Source organism: Colletotrichum destructivum, chromosome 3 (genome assembly GCF_034447905.1).
Source record: "Colletotrichum destructivum chromosome 3, complete sequence".
NCBI classification, from domain to species: domain Eukaryota; kingdom Fungi; phylum Ascomycota; class Sordariomycetes; order Glomerellales; family Glomerellaceae; genus Colletotrichum; species Colletotrichum destructivum.
In genome coordinates, this window is record NC_085898.1 from 1,779,831 (window position 1) to 1,805,019 (window position 25,189).

The following is a 25,189-nucleotide window of genomic DNA, read 5'->3' on the forward strand; positions in this document are numbered from 1 at the left end:
GTATGGATAATCAGACAAGAAAGGCGAAAAGCAGGTGTGAGCGAGGGGATTGGCGTTTAAACCTGTTGAAGATGATCCCGGGCAAGACCTGCACATTGGCGTGGCCCAGCCGGCTTGGGAAGGGAAGGATAAGAGAGTCGGGGCGATGGGGACCACATCTTTTGTGCATATAAGATTCCCTGTTTCGCCGCTCCGGCGACGCAGCTACGCGCACCCCTGTTTTGTCGCCCAACTCTACAAGCGCTCTTTTCTCTTGTGTACTTATTGGTGATGAGTGATGGCCCCCTGGTCGAACCAGGGAGGAGCTTCTGTCCCGCACTGCATCTGGATCCGCTTCACTAATGAAGAAAGAAGAGGAAAACAGAAAGGGGAAAATAAAAAAAAGGACAAAACACTCAAACCCCCCAACCGCTCCTGTGCAACCAACGTCCTTCGCCGCGAAGCAGCACTGAGCTTCCTAATTGCATCAACCCACCCACTTCTTCCATTACCGTGTATATCTCGTCATTGCGGTGTCCATCAACTTGCCACGAGCTAAGGCAGCTGGCAATGGCACTGGCAGCCTGCATGTTGCACAGGGATCGACAACCGATGTGTCACCCCCCTTCCCACTATCCAGTTAATATGGGATATTTCTTTCCTCCTTCCTACCTTTCTTCCCTTTTTTCTCGTCGACTCCAATCTTGGGCCGAGAATGTCGAAAGCCCATTGATGGCGCTAGGCATGTCTTTCCGTCCCTGCTACCCACTGTCTAAAGCCACTGGCTTGGGTTCCCACCCCGGCGGTCCCGTCAAGTGGGTTGTGACATCACGGTGAGCCTCCATATGTGCAGTTTATTCGTACACACGAGTCTCGTATCGTCTCACGAGGAATCGTCAGTCTGATCTAATGTCCCACACATTTGCACAAATTGGTGGATGAGTTCTACTCGGTACATAAAATGTACTAGTGTAGTCGCTCATTGCTTAAAGTCGATACGAGCTGTCTGATGCGTGGCCATGCGTATTTGATGACCTGACCGCTTGTGGTGACTCTGCCCATACACACCCATCCCCTCCGCCTAATGCCATGCATATATATGACGCCGATCAGTGACCAGTCATACCATAAACGTTGCCTCAGTGAAGTTGGTTCCATCCTCGCATCATTGCTTCTGCGATCTGAGTCCTGACTTTCGAAGCCTGCACCCAGCCGCCTTAGGTAGTGTAAAGAGGTGTAACCGTACTTCGTAGGCAGGCTGGTAGGTAGCGGGCGCCCGGGGTCGGGGTCTGGGGTCTCGGTGCCGCAGCTTTTGCGACATCCACCACGTTGGCACTGCATGCATGCAGATGCAGGTCGATTACGAACCCACTGTCGGGTCAGCTTTGCAGGTGTCGCGGGTCCTCAAGGGAGCTGATGGATGACGCTTGTTGCTTTTTGGCCTCGGTTTCCCTTCCGCTGATAGAGCCTCAATATCGATCCCTCCCTCGACTTAAACTTAGGTGAACAAATGTCTTTGGGACCGAAAGAGATGGCTCCTGGCCGGAACGAACGCGCCCTCCCTGCCCGATGTACATCGTCAAACGGCGAGTGTGATTGTACAGCCGTGCACCGTCCATTTGGATCCGATTCCGTCCTCCGTGGACGTGGACAGTGGCTGTGGTCGTCGCCCGCTCGGCGCGTTCGTTACCGGCTGTGCACCTGAAGCCACCGGACGACTTTTCAGCCCCGTTTGACGTTCTGTTTGCGTGCGTTTGAAACAGCGAGCATAGGTACCATGCGGACGGAGAGTGTGCCGTCGCTCTACGATGTACTGTGTATCAGGGCGACAGACGGACGTTCCCGCCAGACCGTCACGACGGGGCTGGGGTCGACACTCGATAAGATAATAGAGCCTCTCGTATTTTGACTTTTCCCGTGGGTTTGTTTCTTTTGTTTGGAGGAGTGTGTGGCCTGTGCTGTGGTTTCTCCAGCATACCCCCGGTCCCTGACAGCCAATGCTCGAGCCACTGCAGGGACCAGGTAATACGAGATGCGCCCTCACTCTCCCTCTCTCTTTTTCTCTCTATTTCTCTCTCCCTCACCAAGTTACATGGGTCCTGGGGCAGTTGAGCAGTCCGAAGTCGAATGCCGGGCCTCGACTCTCTTCACAGTCGCGGATGCTGACTTAATCAGGTGCGGCATGCTTCGTGGCCCGCTACCGTAGCAAAAGCAACCGGGTTCTAGCGGGGGGCGAAGGGACCGAGGCAGCCGTGGATTTCTGCCAATTCGCTGCATCGACGGGAAGATCAAGGAGGGTAGCGTCCGAATTGGGAAACGGTCAGCGACGCCGACTCCGATACGGTCGCCCCACGATCTGCCCGTGGTTGTGGCTTGCCGCTTCCGATTTCCAATTGACAGATATTTTTGGCACATCTTTCGCTGACGACGCCGCTTGGCGAGCGCAAGAACTAGGCGGATGGATGGGACGTGACGATCTCGACGATGCCGGAGGAACAGTTTTTCTTTTCTTTTTTCTTGGACGACACTGACTCCCACTCCAGATTACTTACATGCTCTCTCTCTCTCTCTCTCTCTCTCTTTCTTATTGACCCTCTGGGTTTAGAGGTTCGTGACAAATGTGACGCAAGGTCGGCCCCTCTCCCCCTCCACACGACCCTTAGGCATTTCGTCAGCCGTCCACCATATCGCAACGTCGCAACCGGTCTTGCAAGTTGACAGCAACATGTTTAATTGATTCTGCACCGATGACCATCGTAAAAGCTGCATGTGGTGTGCGTGCGCTGCCATAACCAGGCCGCCAAGTCAAGTCGAACACGTGACGGAACCGCGATATATGATGCCAAGGTCTGTCGAATACTACTAGGCTGGTCATCACTGTGTGCTGACGCAGCCAATTGAGTTTATCGTCTCAATGAGCTGGAGGCTGACCGCGCTTTGGCTTGGCCTGTGCCGGTGTCGAGATTACTTAAAAATGACACCGCGACGTCAACATTACTCCCGTCGAGAAGGGAGAATGCCAGGCATTGCCTGTCCACCCACCGCATCGGGATCGCGAATCGAGGCTGGGTGTCGGACATGGGATCACCGGATTGTGAGTTTGCATGCCTGTATCAGATTGCTCCCCATGTGGCAAGTGCATGTTGTCAAGCGCCTCATTATCATATCACAGTAGTGTTTCTTGTCATCTTGTCTCGCGAGTCTCGCGAACGAGAGACGTGCCTTCGGTCCCGTCGGGAAGGTTTTTGTACAGTGTATCACAGCATTACCTAATCATCCTCACCCGCAGTTCCAGCGCTCAACCGGAACCCAGCTTGGCAGCCCCGCCAAGAACAGCATGGCAAGCTGGGCCTTGGGCGCCCTTGGCTAAGCCACTGGCTATGCTGTTTGGCCTTACGGCTCGTGCACGCAGCGGAACCTCCTAAGGAAAAGAAGAAGAAAAAGGGAAAAAGAGTGGGAAAATCCGGTCGGCAGTGGGAGGGAATGTCATATCCTAGCAGGCTGGGGCCTTGGCCGCTGTCGCTTGTCACTGTGCCGTCCCGTCCAGTGTCCAGTCGCGTTGGCGCATTCCTCCCTGGCGCCGCGCGGCTGATGGGCCGCTTTCCCAACACGGCGAGGCAAGAAAGCCCGCTACAAACCTGTGCGGCCCCAGCCAGCCCAGTTGACAGACAACACACAGCTTTAGCGGTTCGCAACCTAACCCAATTTGCGCCTCTCTCTCGCTCTCTCGCTCTCGTGTTTTTGTCTTTCATGTGATGGGGAGCTCCCCACTACCACCTCAGCGTCGTCAAACCTCCCTCCTCTCCCTCACCACTGATCGCCAATGGCTTGACTTTGACTAAATTTGACCAAACAACATCAACAAAACAAGCAGTCTTCGTGTTCCGACGTCTTGGACCACGCTCGCCTACGTCCACCTGGGACACACCCCTCGTCTTACCTAGCCCCATGTTGCCCAGCAGCGTCAACACCCATAACCACGCCCACGCCCATACTCGCACCCGTACCCGCGCCCAATAGCTTCGGCGACTTGTGGATGAACGCTGGCACAACACCTCCCCGATGCGATAGCTTCGTCATGCCCGAGCACCTCGACCCAAACGCTCTCTTCGGCCACGATACAGAAGAAAACGATGAGATCCGGACCCTCAGTCGATCACCCCATCCCTACCACCACCTCAACACCGAGCTCCCTCACCCCGCCCATCGCCTAGTGTACCGCCCGGCCAATGCAACGCCGACGCCGCCGAGGACCTCGTCAGCAGATTCGAGCCGAACCCCGTCTCCTTTCCCCTCCTTCACCAAGGACTCTTCGCAGGGGAGCGATAGCGGTACTGAAGCCGACGATGAGCATTTCTTAAAGGGGCTTCCGGCACCCAAGGTGCGTCTGCATAAGGGGTTGAGGGGGCGCAATGAAGTGCTTTCGGGCGCATCCACACCCTTGTTCTCTCCAGACCAGGAGGAGGATGCCCTCCAAAGACGTAAGGAAAAGGAAGACCGGAAAGAAGCTCGCAGATTCCTTAACGAACGCAACTACCGGCGTACCAAGGAGCTCATTCGCCGCGTATCCGAGTTCGTCATTGTTGGCTCCCTTTTTGCCGTCGTTCGTTCCAATCCTACGGTGAGGCCCATCTTCTCCGCCTGGAGTCGAGGTACGTGATGCCCAGCTGGCGGGCCAGACGTAAACTAACAATCTACAGAACTGCGCTTCCCAGGCGCGTTGATCACGTCTCTTATGATCCTCTACCCATTCCGACTGATCGCGTGGTCGATCCGCCACCAAACCTCGTCCAAGAAGTCGCCAATCACCGTGCCAACCATCTTCGATCCCGCGCCTATTTTATATCCGCCTTCCGTGACGCTACTGCTGTCACTCTTAATATCCCCCGACAATCAGGCCGTCATCCTCCCAAACATCGTTCTCAGCATTTCATCGATACCCAAATATTTAATTCCTACGGCAGACGCTTACGAGGCAATCAACCCTCTTCAATGGATATTCTCATGCCTACCAGTGTTGATGTCCCACCAGACGACACCTACGTCGCACGCAAGACCGGCCGTCTCTCCAGAGACTGCCGTCCTTCTCTATCCGCTGCATCAGACTCTACTCTTGGTGTTGCATTACCTTACGACGACGAGCTTGCTTACAGCCGAGCTACAGCTATTGTCCATTGCCCTGATCAATGTACTGCTGCTCGCACACTCGCCCCAAGCTACCATTCTCCAAGCACTCCTATGGGGAGGCGGCGTCGGCGTCCTCGTCATCTGTGGACCCGTTATTCGATGGGGAATCGCCTTGGCTAGGGTTCCGAGGCTACGATTCAAGCGGGTTGTATCCCCTTCGAAAAAATCGTCCGTCTTTGGATTCCTCTCCGAAGGCTTGTCCATACGCCGCTTCAAGCATGAACTGCTGGGTTCGTCGCTGGAGGAATCTGCTTCGGAGCTGGGCGACTCCGAGGACGAGATCGTGAACGGGCAGTTCTCAAATGTGATGAGAGTCAGGACGTTCGGCATGGCCGACATGCCATCCCAAGCAGACCGCAAGCTGGACGGGTCTTGGAGCAAGTCTCCAGAATCGCCAAACGGCACCACCGTTGGGCGACGCAATACCTTCCCTTACACCCTACAGCGGCCTCGGCCTCGACGATCCCTGACCCACACATCGGCGGGTCGCAGGAAGCGCACCGCTTCGACCACCGTCCGCTCGTTCTTCAAACTGACCGAGGCACAAGCCACCGTGAGAAAATGGACGTACGCAACCTATGTCTACATCTGCATCGTCGCCATCATTCTTGTGCCCGTGCGAGAGTACATCGGCAGATTTGCCCTGATGGGCAACGAACCTGTCGGGTGGGCGCTGGGATATCTCTTTGGTGAGCTGCCGCGGTTCAGATTCAAAGTCGTTGAAGCGAACCTTGAGCGGTGGATTTGCTTGCCTACGCGCCTAGATGAAGGCGCAAAGGTGGCCTGCCATCTCGGTTGGGTGCAGCGCATCCGGCTCTCCGACTTTGGCGAGGCGAACACGCGACTGCTGATGAGCGCCTATTGGCTTGCCATAGTCGTCGTCGGCTTAACTGTGGTCATCCGCCTTGACCCGAAGTACGAAGTGGACACGAGGCGAAAGGTGTTCCACTTCATGATGGTTGGCATGTTCCTACCGGCGACCTACATCGACCCCGTTTTCGCCGGCCTGGCGCTGTCCCTGGTCCTCGCAATTTTCCTTATCCTCGACCTCCTGCGAGCGAGTCAGCTACCGCCCCTGTCGAGACCCATTGCCTCTTTCCTCACTCCCTACGTCGACGGAAGAGACCACAAAGGCCCCGTCGTCATTTCGCATCTGTTCCTCCTGATCGGCTGCGCCATCCCGCTTTGGCTGTCCCTGGCAACCCTTCCGCGTACCGGCAGCGGATACCTGACCGACTGGGAGGTACCGACGCGTGAGGTGAGCATGGTGGCGGGCGTCATCTGCGTTGGTTTAGGCGATGCAGCCGCATCCCTTATCGGCCGCCGGTACGGACATCGTAAGTGGGTCTGGGGCGGCGGAAAGAGTCTCGAGGGCAGCGTGGCCTTCGCCGTGGCGGTCTTCCTCGGCCTCATGGCGGCGACGACGTGGTTGAGGGTTGGGGGCTGGCCAGTCGCCGACGAGCAGCAGGTGACCTGGCCCGCGGCCGCTCGCAACGCTGGTTTTTGCGCCAGCATCGCCAGCTTGACGGAGGCCGTCCTGACCGGCGGAAACGATAACGTTATTGTGCCGGTGGTGCTCTGGACGTGTGTCAAAAGCATCGGGGTATAGGCATAGAAGGGGTTATGGATGGCGTTTGATGGCTGGTCAATGGGGTCTGCTGGTTTGGCCTAAAAACTTCCTTAGAGCATCCAATGGGTATTATGATCATTACGAATGCAACGTTTTGTTTTCTGTATGTTTTGCTGCGACCCTCATGGTGTGGTTAACCGCCCATGCCGGTTTCTATCTCATTTCCCATTCCTAGGTGCAAATGCCATGCAATGTGTGTGTGTGTGTGTGTGTGTGTGTGTGTGTGTGTCGGTTTCAACGGGACGATTTGCATAACAAGCTTATTCTCCCCGGTCTGTCACTCACTGCCCCAAATCATGACATCAGATCCTCGAGTATGGCCTCGAGCTCCTCCCGCCCGAACGGGATGCTCAATAGCTCCGTGCCGAGTGCATCCTTCCTGCTGGTGATGATTTGATGGTCGTGGAACCTGCGCTCGTCAGTCAATGTTCAAGGACATGAGAATGCCGGGTGAGAAAAGATAACGCGCGCGTGTGTATACATACTCCTTCAACAGCGTGCGGAAGGCCATCTCGGAACTGCAGATGAAGTCCTCGACGGCCTTGTTGTACACCATCCGGTACTCGACGCCCGGGTTCTCGGCGCCGAACTGCTGCTGCTCGCCGTCGTCCATGACGGACAGGACCTCGATGACAAGCAGCTCGAACAGCTTCTTGGCGTTCTCGGGCAGCGATCGCAGGACGAAGACGACGCCGTCCTTGCCGTTGACGCGGCGGGCCTTGCGGCCGAGCAGCTCATGCACCTCGTCGACGGCGTCCAGCTCGACGTCTAGCGGCTGCAGGGTGGTGCAGTCGTGGAAGAGGAAGTTGAACGAGGTGCGCTGGGCGGCGTCCCAGAGCAGCGGGAAAGAGGGCGTGTCGGCTGTCGCGACGAGGCGGATACGCGGGTGAGCGGCGAGCTGGGCAAGGAGCTGTTGCATCGCCGGTTTGCGGAGGGGCACGGCATCGATCGAGTTCAAAATGACCGTCAGGTGGGCGGGCGAGGCGGTGAGGGCGGAAGAAAGGGCCTGGACCATCGCCGTGGCCTGGGCGGGCAGCTTGGGGGGCGGGCTGAGGGCCGAGGCCAAGGTGGTGAAGACGTCGCGCGGCGTGATGGTGCGGACGTAGCCGTTCACCACAACAATGGGCGCCTTGGAGTCCACCGCATACAGGTGCTCCGCCAGCTTGCCCGCGAGGTCGCGCTTCGACCCTTGACCGTAGAGACACAGGCTGAACCCCTGGCCGAGCTCGAAGCGCCACTGCTCGAATGAGGCTTCGTGGAGGGATTGCAGGTAGGCGAGGTCCTCGGCGTGGGGCTCCTCGCGGGCGCGGAGGAGGTCAAAGAACTCGCCGTGGGAGAGAAGTTCAAGGGACGAGAGGGTGTTGTGCGACGTCTTTGCGCGGCCGGGCTTGTTGTGCTCGAAGTAGATCTCGTGGGGTGGAAGGTCGCGGGGCGGGGTCGGGGATTTCGGCGGCGGCTGCTTGCGCGGGCGCCCCCTGCGGCGGGAGGGAGTCGCGGATGGTGTTTCTGGTTCGGGTTGTTGTGCGGTCTCTGCCGGTGCTGTGTCTCGTTCGTCTGCCTCGTCTGCCTCGCCTTCTTCTTCGTCTTCTTCTTCTTCACTCGACTCATAAATTTCCCGGGCCAGGCCTCCTTCGTCATCTTCGCTATCATCGGCGACGACGCTCTGGATGAGGGACCGGGCGCTTTTCCGCCGTGCAGAGCGATCGGCTGCCTGTCTCCTCCTCGGTGTTATGGCCTTTGATGGTGTTACCAGAGCGTCCACATGTCGCAGTTTCGAGGGCGTGACGGGGCCGCTGGCTGACGGAATGGCGGGCTTGGGCTTAGGCGGGCGGCCCCTTCGCTTCGTTGGAGTTTGCTTCACGGCCACCGGTTCCGTATCTACCTCCTCTTCGTCATCGTTGTCAGAGGGTATTTCGTATGGGTCGACAGGTGCATTTTGACGCCTCCGCTTCGACGGGGTGCCGTTCACAGGCTCGGGTTTCGTATTGTCCTGAAGTTGCTGGCGGGAGCGTTTCTGGCTCAGTCTCCCACTGGGGGAGTCGCCCACATCGGGTTCATTTGTTCCCCTGAGAACCATTGTCAACGGTACGTTGTTGCTTGTCCAATATGTGGGTTCAAGGGCAGGTGGTTGTATACTGCGGGCTTCTGAGGGCACGGCACAGCAACGGACGACGCGCTGACGCGAAAATGTGAAGTCGGGCTAGGAGGGAGACCGGGAAGTGGGTCCGTGGCTCTAATTGAACTGGGGAAGCGTTGGTGCATCCAGTGGCCTACCTCCCATAGTCACGATACGATGCTATCTATCTGGTTCAACCAGGCATTGTGTCCATGGATTCCCCTTAACGTGCTTTTGGCAAGCGGTCTTCAATTTTGTCTTTGCTGATGCTTTTGCTCTATCACTTGGAGAGACACTCTCGAATCATAGCCGAACTGACTGGTGTCACCTGCTAGATATGACCATACCTGTCGTCCAACATGATGTACGTATGCAACCGAGATTCAATTCAGATATAGTATTGGCGGGGTTTTCTCCAATCCCAAAAAGAGAAGATGGATCGAAAGTGCCAACCCCGAATGAGTTCAAGGCGAGCGACGACACTTTCAAACTGATAGGATGAAATAGCTCCGCAACAGTTCTGTGCTGGGCTTCAATTCGAAAATCCCCCATTCACTGGTGCATATTTCTCATGTTAGGCTGAGCACTACCACCTGTCCGAACTAAATGTAAAGATTCTGTTCATCAACAGGTAATCCACATGCAAACGCTGTCTGACAGGGGCCCCTGCACATCGGCAACCTTATCTTATCAGCCGACAGGGGTAGCTACCGCCCTAAGCTCCCAAGGGCCAAATTTCAACTCTCTAGTCCATTGCACTCAACCACACAGACGTCACCTCTCCACAGCCTCACCTCTCGGCCGTTCGCTAAGATGAATCTCAACCTCTCAGGATCGGTGAACGTCTTTAGATTACTTTTCAGACCATCCCTTTGTCTACCGCAACACACCGTCGCTACTTTTAACGATTTGCCAATTCCCCTGCAGAAAGCCTTCGAAGGGCAGATCCGTGACTGTGACATCCGGGCGGTTGTTCTTGACAAGGACGATTGCTTCGCGGTCCCCCACACTAATGAAGTCTATAAGCCGTATAAAGTATGTCGACCTACCTAGTTCAACGCGCCTTCATTTCCACTCACCATCGTCAACAGGAACGCTTTGAGCAGCTCAAGGCCGCGTATCCCGGCCGCCGGCTGGTTATTGTGTCTAACACCGCCGGAGCCACATCCTACGACACCTCGCTGAAGCTGGCCAAGGAACTAGAAGAAGCAACTGGAATCACCGTTCTTGCTCACAAAACGAAGAAGCCCGGCTGCGGCTCCGAGATCATGGAGTACTTCCGCAGTCATCCCGAGACGGGTGTCTCCCATCCATCCCAGGTCGCCGTCGTTGGTGACCGCTTGACGACCGACATGATGCTGGCCAACATGATGGGTGGCTGGGGGTTTTGGATCAGAGAAGGCGTAGTACCAGCTGAGAAGAAGAGCATTGTAAGTCAGTCACTTGGGAAACTGAAAACTGTCTGCTAATGAGTTTAGTTCTCGAGACTTGAATGGCGTCTGGCTGCATCTTTGACTGCCAGGGGCTGCCAGGCCCCAGTGCCACAGAGCCCCTTTGAGTAGGTAGTCGATGGCCTGCTTCTCTAATGCTAGGTCACAGTGGGTGAGGTTTGCTTTGTGAAGCATGCTAAATGTGTTAATTATTTTTCTATCTACTTTTAAAGGACAAGCATTTAGGTTCCCTGACTGTAAGGTCTTAAGTCTTACCTTATAGCAACAATTTCTATTGTATTATTGTATGTCTTAGTACTTTAGAAAGTACTTTTATGTCTTATTAATAGTTTCTATCTTTCTATTATAGCTCTTACTGTAATACTCTATTTATTACCTTAACCTTAGAATATTGCCTCCTTACTAGACTTTACTCCTACTAAGTATATATTACCTACAACATCTTAGACTACTTTCTTATATTATTACTCTTACTGTAAGTTAGTAATAAAACCTATCTAGATGTAATTTACTTTTTGTTGCTTTATATTTCTATAAATTAGAGGCTTCTAGTAGATATATATTTCTAAATGGTTTAAGATAAAATAAGTAGTATACTATGCAATTATGAAGACCTAAACCTAAATCTAAAGTGGTAGTTCTTTATCTATGTATATTCTTTTCTTCTCTATTTTTTGTGTTTTTACTGCATAACTACATTTGCCCTTGACCCTTTTTTTCTTCTATCCTATTGCTCCTTATGTCTAACACTACTCTTAGTTCTTTGTACTACTCTCTACTTCTGTCCTATTACACTTTCTCTCCTGTCACCCTTTCTCTCCTGTCACTCCTTTCGTCCTGTTACTCTTTCCGTCCTGTTTCACCTTCTATCCTGTTGCTCCTTCCGTCCTGTTACTCCTTCCGTCTTGTTACTCTTTCCGTCCTGTCACTCCTTCCGTCCTGATTCCTGATATTACTCTTGCCTCTCTAGGTAGGCATCCTTGTCTCCTGCTGCTCTTACTTACCCTTTCACTACTTCCGTCTTGTTCAAGAAAGCCACTTTCGTCGCATCCCTTAGGCAATCGTCTGCACATTCACATGCTCCTTACTTATCTAATTCACTGGACTACCCTCAATCACTACCTGTCCTCCAAGGACATAAAACTTCAACCTTTTTACAGCAGTCTCAAAATAGACCTTTGAAGCCTAATACAACACGCACTTGGTTCTAGGTTTTCCCTGTTTCTCTCAACTCAAGCCCAATTCATTCGGTTTATAATAGAAATACTTAGGAGCCTGGTCACTTTTCCACCGTCTAGTATTCATTCGCTCCTTCTCGAATCACCGAGTCGAATCCATCCTGGGCTCGAATCATTCATTCACGTACAATCCTTCAGAGTAAGTCTATATTATCTCGGCTTCATTCACTTCGTCCACACTACCAAGGTCAGTAATTTAACTATAATTCCTGGCCGTTAGGGTAATCCATGATCACATTATTTACTACTCAATAGCTTTCTTACTCTACCTTTGCTCACCAGCATTCTTACCTCCATACTTACCCATATCACTCACACCCGACAGATAAAATGGGCGGTAAAGTCTGGTCAGTCGACGAGGAGCGCGTCTTCTGGCGTGTCATCGTGCCACAGTCCCAGAAGCGGATTGGAAACGGACCCGCGCACGTCAAAAACTGGGAGCAACTCGCCCCGCTGATGCAGTCCATCATGGGTATCAAAGCCAAGCGCACCTACACTCATCTCGGTCTATGTAAGCCAGCCATATCCCGTTCACCACACATTTGCTAACATGGATCCAGTTGAGCACTTTTTCCAAAATATTGAGAAGAGTCGCGTCTCGCCCAACGCTGGGATTTTTGTGCGCGAGTATCAGAATGCCGTCAAAAGGGCCAACAAGGCCAGGGAAGAGGAAAAGGCCCAGGAGACCGAGTTCGACTATGACAGTGATGATGCGACGACCTTCGTCAACGAGAGCCAGGACGCCGATAGCCAGGTCGAAAACGGCCTCGGTTACCACACTGACGAGACTACCGAGGTTGAGGATCATTTCGAGAATGACTCCGAGGAGGATGCAGTGAATGGTGACAAGAAACCCCGGCTCTTCACTCGGTTCCCCGCCAAGGATGGTCATTCTCAAGATTCCCCTTTTCCACACCAGAGTGGTCGCATCCTCGATGCTGGCATGGGCCATTACAACAAGTATGTCCCCAGCAGTTCAGTTCAGGCTCCTTTGCCTGCTGAGCGCCTTACCTTCGAGGGTCATCGAGTTCCCACAGCCAGTATGAGCTCTTACGGTGACTTTTTCCCGCACATGCCAATCCAAGCGCTTCTGTCCGCCGAGCGTTCGACTCTTGAGGGCACCTATCGCACCAACAGCCGAGCCCCCTCTGCCGACCTGGAGCCACACAGTGCAGTTCCTGGCATGCCGAGCCGGCCGCCTGCTGAGCAATCGCCTCTCCCAAAAGCGCCCTTGAAAGCTCCCAAGCGCAGAAGCAACCACCGAGCTCATCCATACGAGGGAGACAGACTCCAGCGGCGTGGCCGTGTTCATTCTCAGATTCCACAAGAGAGCACTAGTTACTATGGGGTTCCGGACAACCACCATTCTGTGCAGCACTACTATACGCCGATGGAGTTTGGTGACCAGGTTCCTTCTATGACGCACCGGAACCATGGCTACCATAACGAGCACTTCCAGCCGTACCCCGAGAACCATGGCCACTCCCAGTTCGCCCAGAGTCATCCGATGGGCTTATACGATCGATCTCATAGCCATCCTCACGTCCCTCACCCTCAGGTGGACTATGCGCCCCGACAGTTAATGGCCAACCAATTCTTTGATGCTCAAGATTGGCATTTGCTTAACCGCAACTCTCCTTCCATGGCAGCCAACTGTGAGAGCTATGAGAGTCGTACCTCCTCGCCAGCTGGCTATTACGGTCGTGAATCTGGCCTGATGGCGCCTAACCATGGAAGTTCCGAGAGCCGCTCTATGTCTAATCACGGCTACGACTCATCCGTCCCCGAGTACCCCCAGCGCCACTCATTTTCTGCTTCGGGTAGTTGGCAGCCTGTTCGTTATGGCCATCGCCAGGGTAGACACGCGGGGAGTCATTCGAACAGCCCCCAGATCCTCGCGGAGGAGCATGACGGACAGCTAGAGGCTGCGCTCGGCGAAGAGATCAAGCCGTCCGAGACTCCCGCTCATCACTGGGCCTAGTTGTTAGGCGACAGTATCTTTTGGGGCGTGCGTATGTCTCCCTGAGCCAGAACAGGTCTTATAATCGGCGATATAGCCCTTGTCAAAGGGCCCGTTGATTAATCGACGTTTGTGGTTGGGAAGACGACACGTTTGGAGAGAATTATTGATTGAACATTTGCGTTATGAGCCAAGACTGGTCAGCCTGGATGGATTTAGTTTGGGTCGGGGGTTTGGATGAGGTTAATGGGCATTACGGCCAGAGAGAGATACCCATCATGATCTTTTCGAAGAGAGCGCGCATTCATAGAGGGACCCTGGTCACCCAAGGCCTAGTAGAGTTAATGCCCGTAGGAATCGAGCATCGTTGATCAAACATGTTTTGTTGTTGAGGTAACGCCTCCTTTCCCTTTATCCCATGTCTCAAGTTTAATAGAAAATGCACAGTGACTAAGCTTTCCGAGGAAACTCGAACGACAAGAGTCTCTCGTGGTGGATACTGACAAGAAAAGTAGCGAGGAAGGACGGCATGATCTGATGTTGGGACTACCGTCCGAGCGAAGGGGAAGCGAAGGGGAAGCAAGGGTGTCAAGGACGAATATTGGAATTGAGCAAGACTGGGTTTCTACGAGGTTTAAAAGCGGTCTGTCTTCCAATCGAAGTGTTGGGTTGCAATCTGGACCCCCCCTAATAGACGTTAAAGAAACATTACAGGGCCATGCTTTCTTTTCTAGCTAACTCATCTCAACCTCGCCTGTAACCAACCAACAGTAATTTCGGCCAGCGACACCCAAACCATCCAGAAAAAATGCCAATCAACCTTGAAATACCAGTCTTTTCGCCCTCTTCAGTGTTGCACGCCCAGGCCCTCGGCGCGCAGCGCATCGAGCTCAATGCGCGCGGAAGTTATCATGCCGGCGGCACGACGCCGACGCTGGCGGACCTCGAGGGCGTGACGAAATGGCTCACGGTGCCGTTGCGGATCATGATCCGGCCGCGCGGGAAGCCGGCCGACGACGTGGACTTTGTCTACGGAGATGACGAGCTCGCGGCGATGGCGAGCGACGTCGAGGCCTTCCGCGGGGCGCTACGGGCCGACCGGGGCGACGGGTTCGTGTTCGGCGCGCTGAGGAGGGACGGCGCGGCGTTGGCGGTCGACGTCGAGGCCAACCGAAGGCTCGTCGATGCCGCGGGTGGGCTGGCCTGTTCTTTCCACCGGGCCTTTGACGAAGTGATCAGCTCTGGAGAGGAAGGAGACGTCGAGAAGGGGGTAAGGGACCTGGTGGCGTGCGGGTTTCAAGGGGTTCTCACCTCGGGCGGGCCGGGGACGGCGGCGGCGAACCGGAAGGTGTTGGAGGTGGTGGTGCGCGAGGCGAGCGCGGGGGCGAGGAAGCTGGAGGTCATTATTGGCGGCGGTGTGAGGAAAGAGAACGTTGGGGAGGTGGTGGACGGGTTGGGGGACGGGGTGTGGGCACACTCGAGCTGCTACACGGGCAAGTGCGAGGAGGGACAGGTCGACGACGAAGAGGCCATGGGAATCCTGGAGAGGCTTGCTGAGAAGTAGGCTTGGCTGCTTTCTGATCGAGGCTGAGAAGACGTCGGATAGGCCATCAGCCGGGGTGGTCTCGGGTCCAGAGCTATCTATGGTGGACCGGAGCCGCGGCTGCTCGGGGCCGGGGCGGGGACCGATGTGTGGCATCGAAGCGGAGCCACATTCTTCAGTATGATGTGTACCGCAGTCAACCTGGACGTGGAATCGACGCAGTTGTGCCTCGTCTTTTCACAACACAGTCTCCTATAGTAGTTGGGCCTCCGTACAAGCCATCCCATCCTGTGTCGGAGCTGCTGCTGCAGGAGATCGACCCTGGCGCAGGCGTAACAGCCGACGCCCAGATGAGATCCGACGGGGACGCAATCAGACAACAAGCAAATAAATGCTCGGCTGGACTATCAGACAGCGAGCATCTCGACCGCGTGGTGGGTTCAAATCTCCCGCGCATGCGCAATGATATCAATCTAGAATGGTTCTGAAGAATATGCTTTCCAATAGCTAGCCCCTGATCCATTTCAATAGCTACACCGTCAACTTTCTATCAAACATACAACCAACCTGGTGAAAAGCGCTACCTACAAGTGGCTCAACATGGGCCTAAACAGATGTACAGTCTGTAGTCAAAGCTGCTTTTCCATATGTGCTCTGGCAGTAGAATGCGGGAACTCATTTTACAACAATCTGAGCACGACTGATAATATAGTATTGTATTTTAAGATTTAACAGTACCAGACGAGCCATTGTGGTGAAATATCTACCTCCCGAAGACGCAATGCCATCACCAAAGTTCAACACTCACCCAAAACTCAACACCCAACACCGCCCGCAATGCTTTTGTAGTCTAAAACACATCACGTCTAAGCCTGGAGCGCTCGTCTGCGCCTGGCACCGCCGCAGCCGGGGGCCGTGCCGTTGCGCGGCTGCGCGAGGCCGAGGCAGTTGGCCATCTTGTAGAAGATGTCAATGTTGTTGTAGGTACCGCCGAAGGTCTCCTGGCAGGGGCCGCGAGCCCAGACGGCAACGTCGGTGAGCGAGTGAACACCCTGGGCCTCGTTGGTGGGGAGGGTGCCGTTGACGACGAAACCGTCGACGGCATCCTTGGGGTTGGCGTAGTAGTCGGAGGTGTTGGTGGCCGCGACGGCGGGGGTGCGGGCCGACTCGTGGAGCTGGTAGTCCTCACGGCGATCCGGGTTGGCACCGAACCCGGCAGCGATGGCGTAGCGGGGGTTCCAGTTCAGGGGAAAGTTGGGGCCGGTGTTGTAGCTGACACCGGGTTGCTCGACGGTGTACTGGGACAGACCGGAGCTGGCGTAGACGCCGACGGCCTTGCGCTTGGTGCGGTCGTCCTTTTGCTCGGCGAGATACTTGGTGTCTGCGTTTCCGAAGACGCTTTGAAGGTCAGCTTAGAATCAAAAGGATGAACGAGGCAACGTACTCAAAGCCGTGGCCGTGGTCGGAAGAAACAACGACCAGGGTCTCGTCGAGGATACCGAGCTCCTCAAGCTTCTCAATGGTGGCCTTGACGGTGTCATCGAGCTCGAGAAGGTCGCCGAGGGCGCGGTCGTAGTCGAGAGAGTGCATCTGCTTGTCGATGGAGGCAGCCTCAGACATCAAGAAGAAACCCTTATCGCCGCCGCGGTTGTGAAGGGTCTCGACAGCCTTGAGGGTCATCTCCTTGAGGCCGGGAACGTCAGTGGCAGCGCTCTTGTTGCCAGTAGGGTCGTTGGTGAGCTTCGCCAGGTTCTCGGTGAGGACATTGCGGTCGAGCCAGACGGGGAGGTTGCCTTGGGTAAAGATTCCGAGAATCTTCTCGTTGGCATCGGCAGCCTCGAGAGAGGTCTTGTTAAGGGCGACGGTGTAGCCCTTGTTGGCAAACTCCTCGTAGTAGTCCTTTCCTTGGTAAGAGCCCTTGCCAGGGTAGAACTGCTCGGCACCGCCACCAAGGTAGACGTCAGGGCCGTTCATCTTGGTCCAGGTATAGTTTGTGACACCGTTGAGGGCCTGCTCGATGAGGGGTCCGTACAGGGAGCGGGATCGAGTGTGGGCGGTCAGGGCGATGGGAGTGGCGTCGGCGATGAAGGCTGTGGAGACGGCGCCCCAAGCAGAGCCCTAGAAAGTCAGTACATGATGTCAAATCCAAAAAGAAGCGCGAACATACCCAGATACGGTGAATCAGCTCAACGATAGTCTCGACCTTGGGATCGTCAAAGGCATCAGGGGACGAGTCAGCGTAGACACTAACACAGTCAGTTAGGAAAGGCCATCAAGTGCCATCGAAACCACTCACCCCATGGCGTTGACGGTGCTCTTGTGGCCAGAGTACAGCGCAGACGCAGAGTTCGCGGAGTCGGTGATGTAGCTGTCGATGGAGTGGGTCATCTGGTGGCCGATGACCGGGAACTTGTCCAGAGCCAGGCTGGTCTGGTACTTTCCGTTGATGCTCTTGTGGCCGAGGAGACGGGCCGCAGTGACCTGTGATGTGTTAGAAGCCGCCGCTGGCACGACGGTCGCACGGGGTCAGACATACCATGTTGGTCGTCATGCCGTCGCCAATGAAGAAGATGACGTTCTTGGCCTTCTTCTCCGTCGCCAGAGGCCGCACGACCCAGTTGGCGGTGGTGGTCTTGCCGTCGTAGTACTTGAGAGTGACCTCGTAGTTGCCGGGCTCGTACAGAGCAAGGTGGCGCCAGATCTTGGAGGCCACGTTCACAACGCTCTTCTGCTTCGCATCCTCGGCATAGAGGTCCTCGTACCAACCGAACGACCACTTCTCGAGCTCGGGCTCCTCGAGGTCGAAGAAGTCCGTCAAGCTCTTGGCCTCGGCACCCTCCTTGGCGATGTTGACCGTGAAAGCCTCATCAGGGACGCCGTTGTTAAAAGCCTCGGAGCCGTTAACGGGTGCATGGACTTCAACACGGAGATCGAACAGCTGGCCAGGGAGGAAGTCGGATTGGTCGGGCGGCAAGACGCAACCAAGGTCAGGGCAGGTTCCGAGTCGCTGGTAGGTCTGCGCCGACACAAGGGACAGCGAGGCAGCCAAGACTGCGAGAGGGCCGAGCTTTGCCATCATGTTGATCCGACCGCGGTGAATTAACTGCCAATGAAGTCGGGACGAACGGTGAAGCGTCAGAGAAAGGACGACAGAGCTTCCGAGCTTGAGAGAAGCTTACTGCAGGCGGAGAGCTTATATACATAAATACTACCAGCAGCAGTAGCAAAGCTCGTCTGTCCCATGTGAATCGAGTGTAACCCCCGCCGAAGACCCATCCCGGAGCGCCATGCAATTGTTCGCTGCATGAATATCATTTTTTTCCCCTTTCGGTTCGAGGATCCTCGCATTCGTGAGCCAAGGATCGCAGAAGCCGGGATGAGAACTGCAGGTTGCACGTAGCACCCCCTAGCTGGAGGAACTTTGGACCAACGCGTCGGGTGTGACTTCCGTCGCCCGAATCCTAGTATTTACATGCAATTGGCTCGCGAATGGACGGATAGGCCGATATCATGACGGCGTTGGTGACAGGGTACTGGGACGAAGGAAACTGGATGCAACTTCACGGCTCATTGTGAGCGCAAGAGGCACGTGTTTGAGCGAGTTGAGGGCTCGGCATCTCGGCGATCCAATGCCAAGGCTCTTGTCGACGACTAAGGGCGGAGATGATGCCAGGGACAGCAAGAGAGAAGCTGCGTCGTCGGTCGCCGGTTTGGGGGATGAAGCCTGGAAGCGTGGGGTGTCGAGGGTAGAAGAGATGAACGGCGTCATGTGGCGTTGGCTTGGCGCTGCAGGTCAAGAGAGACACGAAAGCTCAGAAAGCCTTCGGGTTTGCTGAAAAAGACCATGATTCGTCAATGTTGTCAATTCCGGTCATTTCGTGGGGCGGCCGCCAGAATTGTCAAGAAATGGTTCAGCGTGAGAGTTGTGATATTGTGGCCCGGAGGAATCTGCCGTCACCGTTGATGTTAACCTCGTGGGCGAATTGAGGCCTCTGATTGGCTGCTTGTCGTGTAAGTTGGAGACCAGGGTGCGATGCTCAGAGGGGGAAGAGGGTGCGGGAGTCTTGGGGGACCAAGCTCGCCACCTCGTCTGGGAGATTGTGTAGAAATCGTAATCGTCGGAGTGCATTTGCATGAACCAAGATGATCCATGAAGAAAGGGATAGGGGAAAAAGCTAGAATGGCTGGTCATCACAATAGATGTTTTGGTCTGCGGAACACATTTCGGACTTTGTTGCTGGCACCTACCTACCTTACCCAGGTAAAAAAGTCGACAGCGCAACCGCCAAGAAGCAAACGGTCGAGCTCGTCCGATAAGATTTCGGGAAGTAGGTTTTGCCAAGATTCGAAAAGCTTTTTCTTGGCTATTGGACGACATGGCGAACTTTGCAAAGTTTAATGCTGCTACGAATCGGTCGCCGCCCAGACCGGTGTGCCTCGGCCAGGTTGAAAGCGACCGAAGGTGCCGGAGACCCGGGAAGGGGACCCTTCCCTTTGGTTGAAGAGCGAGCCGACGAGAAAAACTGCGAGGGTTTGATTCGAGTACTATGTACTGCTTACCCAAACACAGATTTGAGTTACCGATGCCCATCATCAGTCCGTCGCTGATTGATGGCTGACTTGTATGTGTACAGGAAGGGCATGCATTTCATAGCCGGACACGTGATCCTTCTGTCTTCTCGTCGTCGGTTGGATAACCGTGATGCCTGATAAAAAACTTGCAACCCTCGAAGGGGCCTTTTGTACGGCACGACTAGTTTCAAGGGAGGCAGCACTCCTGCCTGTAACGGGCGTAGTAGACGAATCTCTTGTCTAAATATTACACTAGTAGTAGGTAGTATGGTGTTTTAGTGGAGTTGCGTAGCCCATCTAGATGCTTCACAATTCTTTCCCAACGCCATACTCTCTATGCACGGAAGAAGCGTGCGCCGAATTCCAAATCAAATGTAAAAGGACCCCCATCCCCCTCCCGGGCGCTCATCTCATAATGCTGCGTACGAGAATGCGCCTATTCAAGATTCTGCGCCTCGCACATTCGCTTGTACATGCCACCTTTGGCCACAAGCTGCGAATGCGTGCCCCTCTCTACGATCCTACCCCCGTAGAAGACGCAGATCATGTCGGCGTCCTTGACAGTGGATAGTCGATGGGCGACGGCGATTGTGATTCTCTCACCGTCACGGGCTGCCTCGTTGAGGGCGCGCTGCACAATCTTTTCCGACTCAGTGTCGAGGGCACTCGTCGCTTCATCGAGCAGCAAAATTCTTGGGTTGCGGATGAGCGCTCTCGCAATGGCAATTCGCTGCCTCTGACCACCGGACAGCTGCATGCCGCTGCTGCCGCAGGGGGTCGCGAGGCCCTCGGGAAGCGACGAGACAAAATCCCACGCGTTGGCCGCACGGCAGGCCATCTCGATCTGCGCATCCGGCACGTCGGTCATGGACTCGGCGTCAATGCCGAGCGCAATGTTTTCGCGAATGCTACCCTGGAATAGAGTCGGCTCCTGCTGGACAAGAGCGACGATCCGACGGTATAGACGGGGGTTGAGCTCCGAAAGGGCGTCGCCGTCGACGCGGATCGTTCCGGTCGTCGGGTCGTAGAAGCGTTCTAGCATGGCGATCATTGTGGACTTGCCGCACCCGGAGGCGCCCACGAAGGCGACGAACTGACCCTTGCTGATCTGTTTCGCCGTCAGCTTAAAGCACCACTGTGTTTTTGCTTACTTCAACTCACCTCGAGATCGAGCCCGCGGAGAACATGCGTCTCAGGCCGCAGAGGGTACGAGAAGCGAAGCTGCTCAAAACCGAGCGCGCTACCAGCCTCGGGCGCAGCATCTCGATTCTGCGGTGTCTCCTGAATGGTGGGCTGCAGGTCGTGCAGCCAAAAGAGGTAATTCGCGGCGTTGATGCCCTTGGTCATACCTAACAAGAGTCAAACCGGGTCCGCTCATCCTCATTGGAGTTGTTTACTTACTGCTTGAGTACTGGAACAGCTGAGAAGCAGCTTGTCCCGAGAAGAATGTTCCCATGAAGGCGACGAAGAACTGGTACATGGTGATTTCCTGGAACGAAAGCAACCGACAGCCGTACCTAATTCGCGTGTTGTTAGAACTTGGAAAACCAAAGATCAAGGGAGGAATGCCAACCAGAAACCGAGAGCCATAAAGAAGTACTCGATACATTGTGTCAGGCCAAAGGCAATCGTCATGATGAACAGCGGCGCAGTCGACGCCCAGACAGCGTGGTCCAGCTCGTCGGTGTACCTCTTCAGGACACTCTCCTCGATGGCCAGGGATGACACCGTCCTGATGGCCGTGACCGACTCGGACGCAATAGCAGCGCTAGAAGAGTAGCGCTTAGAAGTGCTGGCGTCGAGCTTGGCGTCAAGGCGGACTTTGATGTAGCCAGCACTCACGAGGGGTGGTAGGCCAGCCAAAACAACGACCAATCCAAGCTTCCATGTGGTGACGATGGCCAAGATACTGCAAGCAACAACGTTGAGGGTCGAAATCAGGATCAGGCCGATATTGAATCCCATGAGCTCCAGAATGGCCTGGGGGTTCGACTCGAGCCTGCTTGCCAGCGCGCCCGTGTTGTTCTCTCTGCGGTCGAAAAACTGGAGATCTTGACGCAGAAAGTCGTTGAGACATTGCTTTCTGAGCTTGTGGTTCAGCCCCTGGGCGATGGTGTTGGTCGCCAGACCCATGATGAAGTAGCAGACCAGCACACCGAGAGCCAACACAAAGAACATCAGGGAGAAGAAGTTGGCCTTCGTTATCATCTCGGAGCCCGTCAGGGTGAACACGTCGACAAGGTTCGCGATAATCAAGGATTGGCCGGGGAATGCGCCAGCTGTGTAGTGTTAGCAAACCATGATAACACCACCATACCAGTCAAGATTTTGTTTAGAAGACGTACCGGCAGCAACCACAGCAATGAGGGTCCAAAGGTAAGCCCACGTCAGCTCCGGAGTCTCGCGCACCATGCGAACAACGACGCTGACTAGGCCCACCGTCTTGTGGCGGTCGTAGTTGTCCCGCTCCTTCTGGATCTCCATGCGTGTCTGGTCCGTGGTTTGATAGCGGCTCATGGTCTTGGTGAGCTCAACGTTCTCCTTGGGGGCGTTCTCTTCCTCTTCATCCGTCTCGGTGACGGACTCCTCATCGGAAACACTCAGGTTCTGCGCCCTCACAAGACGAGTGTAGGCCCCGTTCTGGCCGAGGAGTCCATCGTGGGTGCCCTGCTCAACTATGATGCCCTTGTTCATGACGACGATATTGTCCGCCTTACGAATTGTTGCCAGCTTGTGAGCGATAACGATGGTCGTTCGGCCTTCAGATGCCTTGTCCAACGCCTGTTGCACCACACCTTCGGCATGGGGGTCAAGGGCGCTGGTGGCCTCGTCCAGGAGGAGCACCTTCGGTTCCGAGATGATGCTGCGAGCGATTGCAACTCGCTGTTTCTGACCACCCGACAAGAGGCCTCCACGTTCGCCAATCATAGTCTCGTAGCCCTCGGGGAGTTGCGAGACGAAATCGTGAGCGAACGCGATCTTGGCAGCTTCTTGCACGCGGCGCAGCTGCTCCTCATGGGGTGCGCTCTCCCATGGGGTTCCAACCAGTCCGTTGGCAATGTTATCGAATACGGTTCCCTGAAAGAGGACAGGTTCCTAGGTACAAGACTACGTTAGCATGAGCCGAGTATCTCGGGGCCGGTTGCACGTACCTGCTGAACGAGGCGAACATTCTGTCTTAGCCAATTAAGATTGAGCTTCTCGATCGGCGTGCCATCAAGCCTGATGGTGCCGGCCTGGGGGTTGTACCATCGCTCAATCAGGCCGATGATTGTGCTCTTGCCAGAGCCGCTGGATCCCTAGAAGAGACCAACCGTCAGATGCGAATAAACAATCCAGGCTCAGTCAGACCTACCACAAGCGCTGTCACCTTGCCCGCGGGCACATGCAAGGAGTAGTTGTTCAGGACCGTGACTCCGGGACGAGTGGGGTACTCGAAAGTGATGTTCTCCAAATCAACAACACCGACGGTCTCGGCAGGTTGGTCGCCAGACTTGTCGAATGGGTCGATTTCGGATTTCCGGTCGATGAGCTTGAAGAGCTGGGCGGCGGCCGACGCAGCGCGGGTGAACTCGATGATGTAAGGTGCCAGCATAGTCAAACTGGTGGCACCGATGACCACCGACAAGAGGACGCTGTGAAGGTTAGCCAGCGTTCAGCGACTCCGTCAACGACACATACGTAAAGATGTCTCCAGATTCGGCAATCTCCCCACGGTTCAGCATGTGGATGCCCTGCCAGAAAGCCAGGGCGAAGCCGGCGTAGATGACAAAGTACTCAAAGGAAAAGAGGACGCCGAAAAGGGGAGACTTCTTGTTTCCCAGGCGGTGAGCATCTTGGAGGAATTCATCGAACTTCTGGACCAGTCTCGTCCGGATTTCGAAGGCGTGGATGGTACGGGCGCTCGAGAGGATGCCCTCGGTGAGAGAGCCAGCCTGGGCATAGATGTTGAGGATCTTGGTCTCGATGGAAGCCTCGATCGTCGACACGACGCCCATGACAACCAAGAGCAGGGGCGCGATGCAGAGGACGATGAGTGTGAGTTTCCATTGGGTAATGAAGGCGATGATGAACGCCGTGAGGAAGACGGACAGCCCCTGAAATGTCAAGGCAAGCTTCTCGGCGATTCCGACCTGAATCAGACGTCCGTTGGAAATGGCCTGGGTCGCAATGGAGCCTCCGGAGCCAACATCGTAGAAGGCAACCTCTTGTCGAAGGGCAGCGTGAAGGTATTTATGGCGGATGTTCTTGGTGATGCGGTAAGCAGAGAAGGTTGTTAGAGAGATGTAGCCATAGGAAAGGGCGAATCTTGCGATGCCCAGGTAGACGAAGTATAGGCTTCTCGGTTGTTAGTGTAGTGTTTATTTCATTTTAAGACTTATGAGTACAGATACGTACGCGAGCTTGGCGGCCTCACCGCGAAAGTGTTCGGGGGAAGCTTTTCCAGTGGTGAAATCTTGGATGGTGGTGACGAAGGTGCCAAAGATCAAGTTTTGGAGGGCGATACCAGCACCGGAAGCCACTGCGCAAATCAGGGCGACGACCTGGAGGAACTTTTCAAACGGACCCCCGAATGTGAAGATGCGCTGCATCAGCGGCGTTAACAAACGAAGATATGACAAACGTTGTGACAACATACCAAGTAGGCCTTGAATGCGCCGCCCTCGTCTTTTACGGCTTCGTCCGGTGAGCTTGTCGCGGCGAGAGCGTCGGCGGCGGGGGGATGCTCCCTTTTCTCGGAGTCGGCCCCCATTGTGGTGGATGGGCGCTATTTCGGAGGGCCGTGGTGGCCAGGATCTGGTGGGTTTCGAATACAGGTGGCTATGTAGATAGTTTAAAGTGCAAAACCTAAGGTAGAAGAGGTAAGGTTGGACGACTGGATCATGAATGGCGTGTGTTCTCGGCTGAGAATCGTGCGGAATCTCGAGTGGGATATATGGGACGGACAGACCAGACGAAGGGGTTGTGTTATGAAGATGGATTCTGTTTTCTTTCTGTATCAAGTTCAAAGCGAAAAAAGGTATGCCTATCCGAGACTTTACATTTGCAAATCTGAATACATTCGACCGCGTTTGCGACGCACTCGCGAATTTGACTGATTGCCAATGTCTCCAGCTCCGTCATTGAAGGCGCCGTCTACCTGTGCGTCACCCGAGCCCTGAAGATGATTGGTCGAAATCATCTTGGCGGGCGACCGACGGCGGCCGCGGGGCTCTCTGAGCTCTCTGGCTGGCCTATCAAGTCCCATTTTTACCCTCCGCGGGTGTCTTTATTTAATGGAGCGCGGTGCTCTCGGGTTGCGAGAGTCTCTAGAGTGCGTGTAGTGACTGAATGACTGAATGATCGGAGGACCAAAGGACCAAAAGTCCGTAACCAGGTTGACTCTTTCGCCGTCCGCTTCTCGGCCTTGCCCTGCATGTTTTTTCTTTGATACACTACGACGCGCGTCGTGGCCGATGTCGTCGTAGCCACCCATCAGCTCCAAAGCAACATGTCGTCGACACTGGGGAATA

The 25,189-nt window shown here is 55.0% G+C and overlaps 7 protein-coding genes across 7 annotated transcripts; 4 read left to right on the forward strand and 3 right to left on the reverse strand.

The window, feature by feature from the left end:
- The first annotated feature begins 3,653 nt into the window (after positions 1-3,653).
- On the forward strand, positions 3,654-6,882 carry CDEST_04631 (Putative polyprenol kinase family). Its single transcript, XM_062920790.1, has 2 exons — positions 3,654-4,631; positions 4,680-6,882. Exons 1-2 carry the CDS (start codon positions 4,016-4,018, stop codon positions 6,773-6,775), a joined length of 2,712 nt encoding a protein of 903 aa, XP_062776841.1. The 5' UTR covers positions 3,654-4,015; the 3' UTR covers positions 6,776-6,882.
- On the reverse strand, positions 6,810-8,989 carry CDEST_04632 (Putative origin recognition complex, subunit 2). Its single transcript, XM_062920791.1, has 2 exons — positions 7,282-8,989; positions 6,810-7,205 (listed from the first exon to the last, which is right to left on the reverse strand). Exons 1-2 carry the CDS (start codon positions 8,871-8,873, stop codon positions 7,091-7,093), a joined length of 1,707 nt encoding a protein of 568 aa, XP_062776842.1. The 5' UTR covers positions 8,874-8,989; the 3' UTR covers positions 6,810-7,090.
- A 736-nt stretch (positions 8,990-9,725) lies between these two features.
- Positions 9,726-10,474, forward strand: CDEST_04633 (Putative phosphatidylglycerophosphate phosphatase, HAD superfamily; the record flags this gene model as incomplete). The annotated part of the gene is made up of 3 exons (XM_062920792.1): positions 9,726-9,947; positions 10,004-10,342; positions 10,391-10,474. The coding sequence occupies 3 exons, from the start codon at positions 9,726-9,728 to the stop codon at positions 10,472-10,474; spliced, it is 645 nt and encodes a 214-aa protein (XP_062776843.1).
- Positions 10,475-11,931: 1,457 nt separating this feature from the next.
- On the forward strand, positions 11,932-13,582 carry CDEST_04634 (uncharacterized protein; the record flags this gene model as incomplete). The annotated part of the gene is made up of 2 exons (XM_062920793.1): positions 11,932-12,112; positions 12,162-13,582. The coding sequence occupies 2 exons, from the start codon at positions 11,932-11,934 to the stop codon at positions 13,580-13,582; spliced, it is 1,602 nt and encodes a 533-aa protein (XP_062776844.1).
- Positions 13,583-14,271: 689 nt separating this feature from the next.
- Positions 14,272-15,645, forward strand: CDEST_04635 (Putative CutC-like domain superfamily protein). The gene has a single exon (XM_062920794.1). The coding sequence runs from the start codon at positions 14,370-14,372 to the stop codon at positions 15,123-15,125; it is 756 nt and encodes a 251-aa protein (XP_062776845.1). The 5' UTR covers positions 14,272-14,369; the 3' UTR covers positions 15,126-15,645.
- A 325-nt stretch (positions 15,646-15,970) lies between these two features.
- Positions 15,971-18,183, reverse strand: CDEST_04636 (Putative alkaline phosphatase, alkaline-phosphatase-like, core domain superfamily; the record flags this gene model as incomplete). Its single annotated transcript, XM_062920795.1, has 5 exons — positions 15,971-16,502; positions 16,549-17,222; positions 17,272-17,350; positions 17,401-17,585; positions 17,641-18,183. 5 exons carry the CDS (start codon positions 18,181-18,183, stop codon positions 15,971-15,973), a joined length of 2,013 nt encoding a protein of 670 aa, XP_062776846.1.
- A 1,671-nt stretch (positions 18,184-19,854) lies between these two features.
- CDEST_04637 (Putative Type 1 protein exporter) lies at positions 19,855-24,740 on the reverse strand. Its single transcript, XM_062920796.1, has 10 exons — positions 24,316-24,740; positions 24,075-24,262; positions 23,358-24,014; positions 23,032-23,311; positions 22,829-22,975; positions 22,022-22,772; positions 21,250-21,955; positions 21,078-21,193; positions 20,838-21,025; positions 19,855-20,784 (listed from the first exon to the last, which is right to left on the reverse strand). Exons 1-10 carry the CDS (start codon positions 24,427-24,429, stop codon positions 20,113-20,115), a joined length of 3,819 nt encoding a protein of 1,272 aa, XP_062776847.1. The 5' UTR covers positions 24,430-24,740; the 3' UTR covers positions 19,855-20,112.
- Positions 24,741-25,189: the final 449 nt, after the last annotated feature.

Coding starts and splice junctions, on each gene's coding strand:
- CDEST_04631 (XM_062920790.1), top strand. CDS start 4,016: ATGAACGCTGGCACAACACCTCCCCGATGCGATAGCTTCGTCATGCCC. Junction 4,632..4,679: donor CTTCTCCGCCTGGAGTCGAG/GTACGTGATGCC, acceptor AACAATCTACAG/AACTGCGCTTCCCAGGCGCG.
- CDEST_04632 (XM_062920791.1), bottom strand. CDS start 8,873: ATGGTTCTCAGGGGAACAAATGAACCCGATGTGGGCGACTCCCCCAGT. Junction 7,206..7,281: donor TTCCGCACGCTGTTGAAGGA/GTATGTATACAC, acceptor TGACGAGCGCAG/GTTCCACGACCATCAAATCA.
- CDEST_04635 (XM_062920794.1), top strand. CDS start 14,370: ATGCCAATCAACCTTGAAATACCAGTCTTTTCGCCCTCTTCAGTGTTG.
- CDEST_04637 (XM_062920796.1), bottom strand. CDS start 24,429: ATGGGGGCCGACTCCGAGAAAAGGGAGCATCCCCCCGCCGCCGACGCT. Junction 24,015..24,074: donor GGTGAGGCCGCCAAGCTCGC/GTACGTATCTGT, acceptor ACAACCGAGAAG/CCTATACTTCGTCTACCTGG. Junction 21,956..22,021: donor CATTGCTGTGGTTGCTGCCG/GTACGTCTTCTA, acceptor AACACTACACAG/CTGGCGCATTCCCCGGCCAA.